The sequence below is a fragment of the Solanum stenotomum genome, unplaced genomic scaffold, assembly GCF_019186545.1.
Source record: "Solanum stenotomum isolate F172 unplaced genomic scaffold, ASM1918654v1 scaffold25311, whole genome shotgun sequence".
In the NCBI taxonomy this organism is placed as follows: domain Eukaryota; kingdom Viridiplantae; phylum Streptophyta; class Magnoliopsida; order Solanales; family Solanaceae; genus Solanum; species Solanum stenotomum.
Genome location: NW_026028480.1, coordinates 228318 through 243536, shown reverse-complemented (window position 1 = coordinate 243536; position 15219 = coordinate 228318). Strand labels below are relative to the sequence as shown.

At 30.6% G+C, this 15219-nt stretch overlaps 1 protein-coding gene and 1 pseudogene across 3 annotated transcripts in view; one reads left to right on the top strand and one right to left on the bottom strand.

Annotated features, from left to right (window-relative positions):
* Positions 1-1274, top strand: part of LOC125851362 (uncharacterized) — a 5486-nt gene extending 4212 nt beyond the window's left edge. The window contains exons 2-3 of one of the 3 annotated variants that reach the window (XM_049531152.1): positions 402-441; positions 701-1274. In XM_049531152.1, coding sequence (XP_049387109.1) covers positions 402-441; positions 701-1104 — 444 coding nt within the window. In that variant the 3' untranslated portion in view covers positions 1105-1274. The remainder of the gene's footprint in view (positions 1-401; positions 442-700) is intronic. The other 2 variants (XM_049531153.1, XM_049531151.1) reach the window with 2 other exon arrangements.
* Positions 1275-5352: 4078 nt separating this feature from the next.
* LOC125851411 (sesquiterpene synthase 14b-like) lies at positions 5353-15219 on the bottom strand (annotated as a pseudogene).

Here is a 15219-nt window from a genome sequence, read left to right as displayed (position 1 = left end):
ATTTTAGATTAAAATATCTGAATTTCATTCATATTTTATCTAAAGTTATTTCAAAGTGAATAAACACGGCAACAACAAAAATGATGTGATTATATAAATTTTTTTTTAAACTGACGATAGATATAACTTAAACTCCGTTATATTAATGAGCCCAATAATTGTGAAGTCTTCACCTGCCAAAAGCACATCCCACAAATGCACCTCTCACACCTTCAAATAATGTCCTTCCCCTACCATTTGTAATGCATTTAAATCTTACTATATAGAGAGACCAACTATACATAAGCTTCATCATCCTATAATTTCAAGTATCATAGTTAAGTTTAGTGGGTAAAATGGGCTCTAAGACATTTATGTTCCTTGGCCTTTTTTTGGCCATTTATGTAGTGATAAGCTCTGAGGTTGTAGCTAAAGAGTTTACTGAGACTTCAGAAGAGAAGTGTAAGAATCCTCTCATTATTTGTTCCTTTTATGGTTGTGTTTGGTACGAAGGAAAATGTTTTCGCTGAAAAATAATTTATTAGAAAATATTTTCTTTGAAACATAAATGTACTTATTATAATATTATTTAAGGTACGTATATGTTTTACCCGTAAGAACGTATGTTTTTATAATCATAAAAATGTCATGACATATTCGAGATCACAAATTTTTAAAATAGGTTAATGGCATAACATTCTTGTTTACACAATTGATACAGCAAAAAAATCCAATAACAAGAATGTAGTACATGAAGACCAATTTGGTGGCGGATACCCCGGCGGTGGCGGTGGATACCCTGGCGGTGGTGGTGGATACCCCGGTGGTGGTGGTGGATACCCTGGTGGTGGCGGCTACCCTGGTGGTGGCCGCGGTGGTGGTGGCTACCCTGGCGGCGGTCGTGGTAGAGGCGGATATCCCGGTGGCGGCCGCAGGGGATACCCTGGCGGTGGTCGCGGACGTGGTGGATATCCTGGCGGCGGACGTGGTGGCGGTGGATACCCCGGCGGTGGACGTGGTGGCGGTGGATACCCTGGCGGCGGACGTGGCGGCGGTGGTGGTGTAGGATATTGCCGCAATGGTTGTTGCAACGGCAATAACTATGAGTGCTATAGTTGCTGTTAATTATGGGGAGCAATAAATATTTGTAATGGCAAAGATGTAATACTAGTGATTAAAACTCTTCCTACTTTAATTTAATTTCTACAACTTTTTGTAAGAATTATGAAATAAAAAGTCATCATGTATGTAACGTTTGTTAATTATGCTATGCTGTGAGACAATATTTTCCCTAATTTGGTGTTTCTTTCTCAATTATTTAATCAGATATTATGTCGTTCAATTTGAAGAGTGATAAGTCGAAATTATGGTATTAATCGAAAATTTATGAAAAAAGAGAAGTCAATTGAGACATTAACATGATATATAATTGCGACATTTTTTTGAAAATTGAAGTCGTAAGCTTTTACTCTATGTATCATACCAACTTACTATGACGAATTTTATCGAAATCAAACTTAAAACTATGATTACACCAAATTAGTTAATTTGATATGATAGTATAGTATTTTTGAAAATCGAGAATCGAAATTTTCAATATCATGAACACCTAGACTAAAGGAATTGGTAAATCCAATTTTGACTATAATCTATATATCCTTATAAATAAACCAAAGAACGACAAAATTAATGCCACCATTTATTAAAGTAAGTAATCCCACATAACATTAATTCTCAGTAAGGCGTGAAAATCTTCATATTATTACCAATGGTATAATATAATAATAATAATAATGCTAAACTTAGAATAATAATAAAACCAACTTTCATATATAACAAATATAAAAATCATATTTGTATGTTATAGCTATAGTTTACATAATTGCGCTTCATAACAAATTTTATGTTTACTATGGAGCTTTTGATTTGTATAATTCGCTACAAACATTCAATTTTGTATAAATTGTTCAGTTTTGTATAAATTCATTTATACATTGTAATTTGTATAATAAGATATGTATTTGTATAATTATAAATGTATAGGACAAAAATTTATGTATTTGTATTTGTATATATAGTTTTCTCTCACTTTATACAAACAAAAATGCATTTTATACCAAAATATATGAAATGACAAATTGTGTATTGAAAATGACTAATTGTATATCGAATCATATGGCAACAAAAGAGGATGTTTGCTGCGAATTACAATTAAAATAAACTATGGTTATAACATTTAATTGAATTAATAATTTACTATTTCATACAATTTTTCCTAATAATATACCACATAATTTAACATGGACCGGGTTCAAACTCTTATAATAATGTTTTTTAATGCGTCATAATTCCATATCAACATTAATTTAGGAGATTTATGAAATTATTTTATCGCGGAATTGAATCCACTATGACCATAGTTCGTATTATCGATCATAGAAATTATCACACAACAAATTAATCCTTTGATTTCTTCATACACTCATATTATGTGTATATTTATTTTTATATGTATACCATAAACATAAATAAGAGGACGCTAGTTAATATATGCTAACGAGCTAATTAACAGTAGTACTCTTATGAATAAATCCGACTCAATAATAATTTTCGAGTTTAGTGGTTGGTTGGTTGGTGAGTATAATTAATTAATACATTTTTTTGTGATAAGCAGAACTAACAAACAAGACGTTTTGTCAACACAATTGGTAAGTGACTGTTTGTCATTTTCCACAAGCATTTATTCGTCGGCATTAGTAAAACTGTATGTATGTGGCTATTAGAGCCTGTTATCTTTTCATATATATATATACATAATTTTATATTAAAAATATGTTTGGTACGATAAAAAAAATATTGTTTCAAGAATATTTGTAATATAATCAGACAAACACTCAGAGGTTGGAAGAGGGGTGGATGAAGGCGAGGGGATGGGGGGGGGGGGTTGTTGAGAGCCGGTCGGAGCATGGGTTTCGAGAGGAGGTGTGGTGCATGGTAGGATAGGGACGTAGTGACGAGGGTGAACTAGAGAGAGACAATCAACTTAGAATAACAGTACTAATGTAAAATTTATTTTTTCCATAATTATACCATTTTTAGAGAATATAAGTCACTTACTTTTTTTTAATAAAATATTTTTAGAAAATTTTGACAATGAAGAAACACAAAAGAGTCACATGACTATGTTTATTTCAATGCAATATATTATATTCATTTTTGTATGATATAAATCCAATAACACATCAACATTTAATATACCATTTCCCCACAAGAACCGTCGACTACTTTGCTAACAAAAAGATTTTGGTGATCTTATAATGTGTCCAAAATGGATAATGAACCTTCTNTATTTGGGAATTTGGGTTATTTGCCAAAAAAATTTGCCAAATAATGAGAAAGTGTATGGACAAACAATATTTGCCAAATTTTTTCCCAAGTTTTACTTGGGAAATCTATGGCCAAACGGGCTTAGTCTATATAGTATATTTTAACCTTCTGAACTTTGACGAGAAATCTCCATATAAGTTATGGATTACAGAATTTTATAATGCAGAGTTGGTATTAAACAAAAATGTTCCCTCCGTTTTAATTTATTTGTTTGATTTTGACATATATAGATTTAAAAAAAAGTAAGGAGAATTTATGAATCTTCTGGTATTTACCACGTGAAAAAACTAAAATAAGGAGTTGCCAAAGAAGGAAAGTGTCTTTTTTTTTCCGACTAAAAAGAAAAATAAGACAAAATCGAAAATAATTTTTTTTTGAAAAAAAAAGAAGAAAAAGTTAAGAATAACATTCTTGTTTACGTAATTGATGCAGCCAAGAAATCAAGTAACAAAAATGAAGTACATGAAGCCGAATATGGCGGGTACCCCGGTGGTGGCGGTGGATACCCTGGAGGTGGCCGTGGTGGTGGTGGATACCCTGGCGGTAGCCGTCGTGGTGGTGGCGGTGGATACCCTGGCGGTGGCCGNGTAGTGGTGGCGGATACCCTGGCGGTGGTGGTGGTGGTGGATACCCAGGTGGTGGCGGATACCCAGGTGGTGGCGGCCGTGGTGGTGGTGGATACCCAGGTGGTGGCGGCCGTGGTGGTGGTGGTGGCGGTGGCGGAGGCCATGGTGGTGGTAGATACTCAGGCGGTGGTGGACGTGGTGGTGGCGGCGGCCACGGTGGACGTGGTGGTGGCGGCCGGAAGTGTTGCTCCTAGATACAAAGGTGAATGATCAGTAATAATATATATAATCACCTTGTACTAATTAGTGGCAAGATGTAGTAGTAATATTCTTGCTGCTATTTGGAGCTTATTGTAAGAATTATTATCATGAAATAAAAGCCATCATGTAATGTTTATTAATTATGCTAATATTTCCCTTTGGTGTTTTACTTATGAGTGGAATTCTCATATTTCATATAATTATTAATATTTATAACTTCATATTACTTGCTTCAACTATTATTATAAGTATCTGATACATACACTAATAATGTAAATTGTTTGCTTGTATTTTTCTATTTATTATTTTTTTAATATCAATACTAATTAATAAGAAATATACATATAATACACGTTAAAAAATTATGTAGATTTACATCGTCAATCCATCCTTAAATTTTTTTTTTTTTGACCATATATATTACTCCCATCGAGTGTCGAGGTGTGCTCAAATTTTAGATTAGGCAAAGTTGAGGGCGTTTATAATTTCAAAAATAGTGTAGTGACTTTTTCATTTATAAAGAAATAATTTATTGATTTTGGTTCAATAAAATAAAATTTGAGTAATTATCCGTGAAATTATCCTAATTTTTCCATCCTTGTAAAGCATGTAATTGATCGATACACCTCACTTATTTTCCATTTTATATGTCATTATTATATTATTTAGAAAGTTAAAAGGTGTTTATTCTGATCATGATTTTCAAATGTTTTTGAATTATTGATTATTGTAGCTCTTTTTAAAAATAATAATAATAATAATAATAATAATAATAATAATAATAATAATATTCTGGCTTACAATACTTGGTATTAATTGGTCAAAGTATGTGATTTTAATTTATTTTTTTTGGAAAAATCAGTATATGTCTGAATTTACCAAATTGAGGTATTTAAACGTACATTCTCAAATTGAAGTGTTTATTTGTTATCTAACTAAGGCCAAACTTAAATGTTTGTTTCAATATTACTTAGAACACCTTATGAGTCCAAATCTTTATCAAAAGCAAACTCTCTTTGTTCCCAAAAATCGTATGCTAACGTAATTAAAATTATTGAAATCATAAAAGAATTAAAACAAACAGCATTAACATTATTCACCCATATATAATTAAAAATAGAGGTATATCCAATTATTTTTATATATGTACTCAATACCGAACCATTGTTTACTTAACATTTATCCTCGAACATAACATTGACAGGTTCAATAAACAACAAGGTAATCATATCCTTAAATTCGCTTCGGGTATTTATAAAATCGCCCTCTTTGAAAATATATGCCAAGCGTGCAAAATTTATAACTTGTTCGAGGACAAATATTGGTACTTCAGAAGGGCTGAGGAATTCCTCGTTCATGTCTTTCCATGCATTAGCGAGTTTCTTTTGAGCCTCAACATATGCCTCTTGCTTTAATTTGAAACTCCGTGTTCTTTCATGTAGCATTCAATGAATGAAGCTACATGGCTTCTTTGTTGTTCGAACTGCATGCATAATAATAGATTTCAATATGTTGGAGTTGGATTACGACCGTCCATGTGGGCTAACATGATCCTATTCAGAAAATATAAATAAAAAGGAACAGAAAAAAAACCTGTCTATAGTGGTCCACCTAATTGTTTATTATAAATTTTAGCAATTTTCATCGAGACACATAGCTATTTGTTTAGAATTGGTGTTCTACACTTACATCATTTGTATTAATATCGCCCTTTAATCTGCCGATTACTGATGAAGCTCGAAGAATCAAAGGCTCATTTATCACCCATTCAAATGTCTCTTTGGTAATATTTTCCTCCATAACACACAAGAAAGTTGTTGCAGCCATCATAACAGTAGTACTTACAATTGCAATTTTCATGTACTCCTCACATTTTGGAATATAGACATCATTTAACCATAGTGCTTCCTTGAGATATGCTCTAGCTACTTTCTTCATCTAATAAATGAGTTAAAAGAAAACTTAGAATCAGATAATATTAAAGACATAATCAAGTAAATAAAAACGTATTCTCTTTTTTTTAAAAAAAATTGAACTTTTGAACGACATAGTCACACGATATAATTCTCATGGCATCATAGTTGAGACAAAATCTTTACATACTTGGCACATTAAACAAGAACCAATTTCTCGTGTAAGGAGCGCGCGTATTGAAGGCATAATAATAAATGGCAATGTTAATGTTTGATTTAAAAGAAATAAAGCTAAGGGAGCTTACCTCTTGTTTTGCATAGTAGAGACATTCCAATTTACCTTCTTTGGTCAATTCTTCTTCTATTTCATCATAACGGTCTAGAAGAGTTCAATAAACAGGTCTCAAATTGGGTGATACTAAATTAATGGCACTTATGTCATCACATCTGCATGTTAAGAGTTTGGATCGAAGTTACAAGCTAAAATTTCTTATTTATACAAATCATCTCATAATAGTAACATGTACTTGACACATTTTATTTTCCTACTCATTTGAACGCGTGAGAAAATCATTAGTGTATAGTTTACCTATCGATTGCATTTGTGAAAGCCACAAGTTCATCATAGGTTGCATAAGCATCATATGTGTCATCAATAATGACGTATGTCGTGAATAATTTTGTCATCATTTTTCTTGCACGACTATGTTGAAGTTCAAAGTACACGGGCCTTGAGTAAGTTGCTCAATTTTGGGACCATGGACTCTAGATGAGTGGTGGTAAAAATTAGAGCTTCTTCAAGAATCTCTTCCTCGTGTATTTGTAGATGTGTTGCTTCATATAAACTTAATAATCTATGAACATCTTTAATAAGATTTTCCTTGACCTTTTCGTCATGGTTAGTGAATTTCTTAAACACATCTGATTAATTATATTGAACATCATAAGAGAATTAATTAAAGAATCATATACAATGTTGGAATATAATTAAGGTGAGCTCTTTTAGGATAGAAGAGAAGAAATAAACTTACCAGAAGACATGTAATGTCTTTGTTGTCTCACTAGTCGAAAGCGAAGAGCAACGACGTAAAGATCGTTATCATCTTCATTTTTACTTTGTTTGGATTCATCAAAAATATTTTGAATGGATGTTTTAATTTCATTTTTGAAATGACATGCCACTCCTAGTCGTTGGATTGTATCAATCAAGACAAGTTTTTGTGTAGTATTATCTGGTGTTTCAACTAACATTTTCTTGACTTCTTCTTTCAGTTCTTCAAATTCAATTTTTTCTTGGGTACTAATTTTCTGCACCAAGAATTAAGCCTTACTTAATACAAAACAAAAACAACACTAAAATGAAGGTGTCATGTGTGATTGGTCGAAATGCTTTAAAAAAAATCTGTACAAAAATAAGTTTCTTAAAGATGAGTAAAATGAATAAAGGGGTGAGAGAAACATGATCTATATAGTGTTTGTCTGAATTATATACAAATATTTTTGAGATAATATACTTTGTATACTTATCAAATAGAGTTAATGGTCAAAAAACAACACATGAAATATCATATTTTTGCGAGTTTTCTACCTAAACTATCAAGTGTTCACATTTTCTACCTGAACTACATTAACTATTTATCAAAATATACCTCAAGTTCAATTATCAATTGTTCCTTTTTTTCTACATGAAATATAACTATCGTTTAGGTATGAAAAGAGAACAACTGATAGTTGATGTGTGTTTCGATAAATTTTTGATGATAGTTCAAGTAGAAAACTCGCACAACGAAAAGTACAAGTATGAAACTCGAAAAATAAAAAACATGAATATAATGAGTATATTGTATGTCATACCTTGAGTTGAGGAGTGTAAGAGACGAAATAATTTCCCCAAACAGTTGAGTGAAAATTTGCCAATGGACGTTTAATATTGCCGCTGGAAGAATCAACCATTGCTACACTCATTTTTAATTTACTCATATTTTTCTCTCTTCCTTTTTTCCCTAAAGGGACATGTGAATATTTATGTGGTATTTTGATTACTTTAGAATTAGAATTATAGGACAGAAAATTATTTCCCCAAAATGTTGGTTGAACATTTCTCAAATGACAAGAGATTGTAGAAACAATCATTGTTTTTTTCCTCTCTTTTTATACAATTAATTAATTAAGCTGTGTGAGATCTACTGTTTACGTATGGTGAAGTATTTATAGTAAAGGTGTGATCACTGCACCAAAAATATCTTTACTGGTATTTAATTAGCGTGCTACTAAATATGTATTTTAACGATAATTAGCATTCTTTATAAATGTTCCTAAACTATATAACGATATTCGATTTAATAACAATTAATTAATATCAATAAAAATTTTAACACTATTTATTAATACATATATTACCGCTAAAAATTATTTTTATTGTAGTGGATATCTATACCTAACTCCAAAGAAAATGAAGAACCTGATCTACGAGTTATTGGATAAGAATTAAAGAATTCATTGGGTCTTCTTGGTTTGTATAATACACGGTATATGTGGAATTATTTGGTTTGGTGTTAGTGACACATTGAAAATTTAATGTCAATATACAGTCAATTTTTTTTATAATATTCATATTTTATATTAATATTATTTCATTAAAATAAAGTCTTTTTTTAATTAATTTTTTACATTAGTCAATTATATATTTTTGGTTGAAGTGCTAAAAACATATCTAAATTATTTTATTTTAAAAAACTTCATACTTAAATTATTAAACTAGTGAAATCGATACCTAAACTATCACTCAGGCGGAAAAATGGGTTCCAAAGCATTTATGATTCTGGGCCTTTTTTTGGCCATATTACAAATTAGAGAAATCACATATTTTTAAGGTAAAATTACAATTTATCCCTCAAAAGTTTATAATTACAGAAATCCCTCAAACGGATACAATAATATAAGCGCTGATACATTAATCTGATACGCGAGATACAATAATATAAGCGTTGATACATTAATCGGATGCGCGAGATACAATAATATAAGCGATGATACATTAATCTGATGTGTGAGATACAATAATATAAACGCTGAGACACTAATCTGATGTGCGAAAATGAGGAATTTTGGAGATTTAAACGCTGAGACACTAATCTGATGTGCGAAAATGAGGAATTTTGGAGATTTATAAAACTTATAGGGGATAATGGTAATAAGTAAACTAAAAGGTGGGATTTCTGTAATTTTTCCTATTATTTTTTAGTTATGGAATTGGCTATTGTAAGATTATTTCTCCTTATATTCTCTTTTTTTGAAATAAATGAATACAGTAAAACCTCTCTAAATTAATACAGGCGGGACCATGAAGTATTATTATTTTATAGAGGTATTATTTAATTGATAAATTAATATTTATGAATTTAAAGAGTGTTTCGAAAAAAATTGTTTATGGATGAAATCTCAAAGAATTTGAAAGAATCCATTAGTGAAAATGTCATTCGTGAACTTGAGGTCATGATTAATGATCTTGGTTACCACAATATAATGGATGTTAATAACCTATTGGAGGGTGAAAATGATACATGTTTAGAGGTCCAGAGCTTAGAACGAATTGTGGATATCATTAGAAACACAATGTTGATGATAAAGTTGAAGATGATACGATACATTTGGAACCAGTTACGGGTAATTAAGGAGACACTTGCATCTAGAACTCTTCACGATTTTATGATGCAATTAGAAAAGATAACACCGAAACTTCCAGATGCAATAAGAAAAGTTGGAAATGAGCTACAACTAGATTTAAATTTTAACAAAAAAACATAACATAATAGAATCATATTTTACTAAATTTTCTTAGATATATTTGTACTTTTAAAGAATTATTAATTTATAATATTAATAGGACCATATATTTATATAGGGGTCTTCTGAAAATATATTATCTTATTATATATCGAAATGAATGATTTTTTTTCATTGGCCCAAGTCGGGATCGGAGGAAATTATTATCTTAGAATAAAGATTATTAATTAACCGAGAATTAATTTAGCAAGGTTTTACTGTATCTAGTAAAATTATTTAAATCTTTTTAATTAGCGGTCCACTAAATTAAGTACTTAAAGTTTCATGCCTCTATATTCACTTATGCTTGCTATAATTAGTAACGACTAACAAGTATGAATTAAAGCCATGTTTAGTACTTACGTATATAATATAGTAGTCACTATTTATGAATCTTCACATCTTTATAAATTGACATTAATAGTCGTACACCCACTAATATATGATCAGAGAACCAAATAGGTTATTATTTAATTAAGTTAGCAGCTAATTAAATATATTGTTTTAGATTAAGCACCTATATATAGGATGCTCTTTTTTTCTTCAATTTCCTAATCTGCTCTTGTACTCCAATATTAACATTGACGACTAGATCACTTCATTAATTTTCTGGTCACGAATCTATTATATTATTATTAACCAAACTCTAGTTGATTTTTCTTTCTTTAAGATCAGTTGCTAAAATTGAAGACTAGGTCACTCATCTAATTCTATATATAGTCACAAGTCTATTATTATTATTATTATTATTTTTGTTAATAAGATACTTCTATTAATAAATAATATGCATCAATACATGGGAAAGACAGTGCTAGACTCCTGCTAGTATCGTCCAGGGCGGGGGAGTTACATTGAGTTTATAACTATTACATAAGTCGGAAGTATTTGGTGACTTTCATATCGTAACAAAATGAGTTCCTCCTTTGTTTGCTTCTAGTTTATTCGAGATAAACACTGGTGGAACTTCGAGGTACAAAAAGGAACTAGCTTGCTTCATCTTGGACCGCTCCCTTGCTAGAGCATCTGCCACCCGGTACCCATTCTCCATTCGAGTCTCTATTATTATTAACATATCTTTAGTTGATATTTTTTTCGTTAACCACTAAGATATTTTAATTCGCTATTGATCTTGCTGCTTTTTGGAGCTTATTGTAAGAATTATTATTATGAAATAAAAGCCATCATGTAATGTTTGTTAATTATGCTATATGGTATGATAATATTTTCCCTTGGTGTTTTACTAATGAGTGGAATTCTCATTTTTCATATAATTATTTAAATTTGTAACTTCATATTACATGCTTCAAGCCTTCAACTAGTCGTTTACTATTATTATCAAGTATCAATATACACTAATAATGTAAATTATTGTGAAGACAATCTAGCTAGCTACAAACTCTCATTCCTTGATAAAATAATTAATTCTCAAACATTACTAGAAATTTGCACACCATTTTTTTAAACCATATTTTGCTCCATTTATACCTCATATTTTGATTGGATCAACAAGCAATGCGATGAGTCTGTCCATAAATCCGCAATTAGTACTTATAAAATCATTCTTTTCGAAAGAAAGTGTCAAACGTGTCGGATTTATTGCTTGTTCTAAAGCAAACATTGGTACTTGAGAAGGACAGAACAATTCCGTGTTTATATCTTTCCATGCATTACTCATTATCTTCTGAACCTTGATATATGTCTCTTGCTTTGAAACTCCATGTTCTTTCATATAACATTCAAAGAATGATGGTATATGTGTTCTTTGTTGTTCAAACTGCATCGAATAGATTTTTATATGTTCATTACGATAAAATATTTAATTCTTTTTTTTATCAAATTCATTTATTATATTGAGTAAAATGTGGATTTGGCATAGTACTTACATGATGTCCAATAATGTCGTCCTTTAATCGACTTAATACTGATGAAGCTCGAAGAATCGAAGAATCACTTGTTACCCATTCCAAAGTTTCTTTGGTTATAATAAATTCCTCCAAACATACCAAGGAAATTGTTGCAATCAATTTGATGGCAATGCTTGTAATTGCATTTTCCATATACTCCTCACATTTTGGAAAATAGCAAGCATTCAACCATTGTGCTTCCTTGAAATATGATTTGATCCATTTTTTCATCTATAATGAATAATAGAAAAAGTAAAATTAGATAATGAGCATACTTTATCTACTTTTGGATTGTGATTTCACTAACTATCACATGACTTTTGTTTTATCGTACCAAATTCATTAAATTATTTTTTCATAGTAATTCTATTTTCTTTATATGTTCACATTGACAAATAAGTGAAAATTTATTTTTAAAATACTGGACAAATAAAAATGAACAGAGTGAGAGTAATTATTTTAGAGAGATTAATTAATAAGGATGAGTTATTAATTAATCAATCTTATTTACCTCAACTTTTGCATAGTAGACCCGATCTGCTTTACCTTCTTTTTTCAATTCATCTTCTATTTCATTAAGAAACTCTATTAAGACTTTATAAATACGTCTCAAATTAGGTGGCACCGATTCCATGGCACTAATTTCACATCTGCATGAAATTATACGAAAAATAAGTAGCTTGATTCTCATAGGTGGTCAAATTACTATCACATAAAATGTAACGGATGGAATAACATTGTTATACTTTACCTCTCTATTGCATTTGTGAAAAGCACAAGTTCATCAAATGTTGCATAAGCATCAAAAGTGTCATCAACAATGTTAATGATGGCGATTATTTTTCCTGTCATTATTCTTGCACGACTCTGTTGAGGCTCAAAATGCAATCCAACTGCTCCAAAGTAACACTCCACTAATCTATCTCTTGCATATGAAAATTTATTTGCAACATCTATATTTTTCCACCATCTATAGTATAAAATATCGAATATATATTAATTAGGGATTAGTTACGTTAGAACCATAATTATGAGATTGGAGATGGTAAGAGTACTAATATTTACCTTGTAAGTTCGCTAAGCTCTCTTTGGTACACCTTTTGCAAAATGTTGAAATCCAATTTCGCAAATTTCAAAAGCAAATCGTTACGCGATTCAACGTTCTCATACATATATATGTTTTTCCTTGCTAACAATCTTGGTAGATTTGTATGAATGGGTTGGTTTAAGGCTTCACTAACTTGGGCCTTGACTAAGTTGCCCAATTTAGGGGCCATGGACTCTAGATGAGTGACGGTAAAAGTTAGAGCTTCTTCAAGAATTTCCTCTCCGTGTACTCTTAGATGTGCTGCTTCATATAGACTTAATAATCCTTGAACATCTTTAGTAAGAGTTTCCTTGAATGTTCCGTCATGATTGGTGAATTTTTTGAAAACATCTAATTTAACATCATAATATAATTATATCAAAGAAGTCAAATTAGTAATAATTAATTAAAGAGCCACGCAGTATAGGAATAAATTAGTTACCAGAAGACATGTAATGTCTTTGTTGTCTCACTAGTCGAAATCGAAGAGCAACAACGTATAGATCGTCATCATTTTTATTCTGTTGGGACTTTTCAAAAATGTTCTGAATGGATGTTTCGATGTCATTTTTGAAATGATATTCCACTCCCAATCGTTGGATTGTGTCAATCAAGACAAGTTTTTGTGTACTATTATTAGGTGATTCAACTANTTGAATGTTCCGTCATGATTGGTGAATTTTTTGAAAACATCTGATTTAACATCATAAGATAATTATATCAAAGAAATTAAATTAGTAATAATTAATTAAAGAGTCACGCATCAGTATAGGAATAAATTAGTTACCAGAAGAAATGTAATGTCTTTGTTGTCTCACTAGTCGAAATCGAAGAGCAACAACGTATAGATCGTCATCATTGCTAGACTCTTTAAAAATGTTCTGAATGGATGTTTCGATGTCATTTTTGAAATGATATGCCACTCCCAATCGTTGGATTGTATCAATCAAGACAAGTTTTTGTGTACTATTATCAGGTGATTCTACTAACATTTGCCTTACTTTTTCTTTCAGCTTTTCATGTTCATGTTTTTCTTTGCTACTAATTTCCTGCACCAATTATTTAGCGTTATTATTTGATCATCAAATATTCAGAACATAAAATCTGGCATAGAATAATACTTCCATTATATAAATTTAATTAGAGGGATTAGGGAAAATAATTGTTGCATATTTATGCAACATTTGATTAACCGTATAAGAAAAAAAAAATTGGATACACTACCAATAAAATTGCACTATTAGGTCAATTTAGGTAAGCGTTTGGACATGAACTGACGTTATTTGAAAAATAATAATTAGTATTTGAAGATGAAGTTGAAAAATAGTTTGAAAGTTAAAAGTTGTATTTGAACACGGGTATTTCAAAACAAATGTTGTGAACCGGAAGGGAATTGGTTTGTGAAAAAACTCGTTTTAAAAAACTAACCAAAAAATCATACTTAATGTGCGACCAAAGAAAATATTTTTCGAAGAAAGGGAGGGAAAAACTAAATCATGTTCAAACGGAAGTACTTCTAAAGCTGTTCAAAAAGCTCAAATAGTCAACCAATTAAATTACTATCCATTTGTCCAGAACTTTCACCTTGTTTGACTACATGAACAATTCATATGTTTGGTCATGAGGGTTCGATTTCCCATACACCTTATAATTCCCTACCATATTTTCCTTTATCTGTTAGGATTTTGCCCTGATTTTCTTACCTTATTTGAAGTTTATTTTTTCCTAAAAGAAAAGACAAAACATTATCATAAATATTTTATTTTTCCTGAAAGGAAAGTATAATTTTCTTTCATATTTGGGTTATTCCTTCCTTAGAGGAAATGTTTGGAATCCTATAAATTGAAGACCCCTTTTCTCATATCAAAAAAATATAATAACATCCACAATGTAGACGTTTAAGAGTTTAGTTTATGGGAAAATTTTTCTCTCTACAATTTTAATATATATTTTTTTATACTAGTTTTCATATAATAATATTATGTTTTTAGTATAAGTTTTTGTCGTCTAATTTATCAATCATATGATTTGCAATTGTAACCTTCTGCATGACGCCCTAATCACTTTCGAACCCAATATTCTCTACCCCGATGTAATTAAAAAAAACACCAAAAATTAAGTAATGATTGTGTAAATAAAATTCCGTGAGTTGAGGAGTGTAGGAGAGGAAAAAGTCTCCCCAAATAGTTGAGTGATAATTTACCAATGGACGTTTAGTAGTAGTACTAGTAGTGATTGAAGAATCAACCATTTCTCCACTTATTTTTAATTTACTCATATTTTTTTCTCTCTTCAAT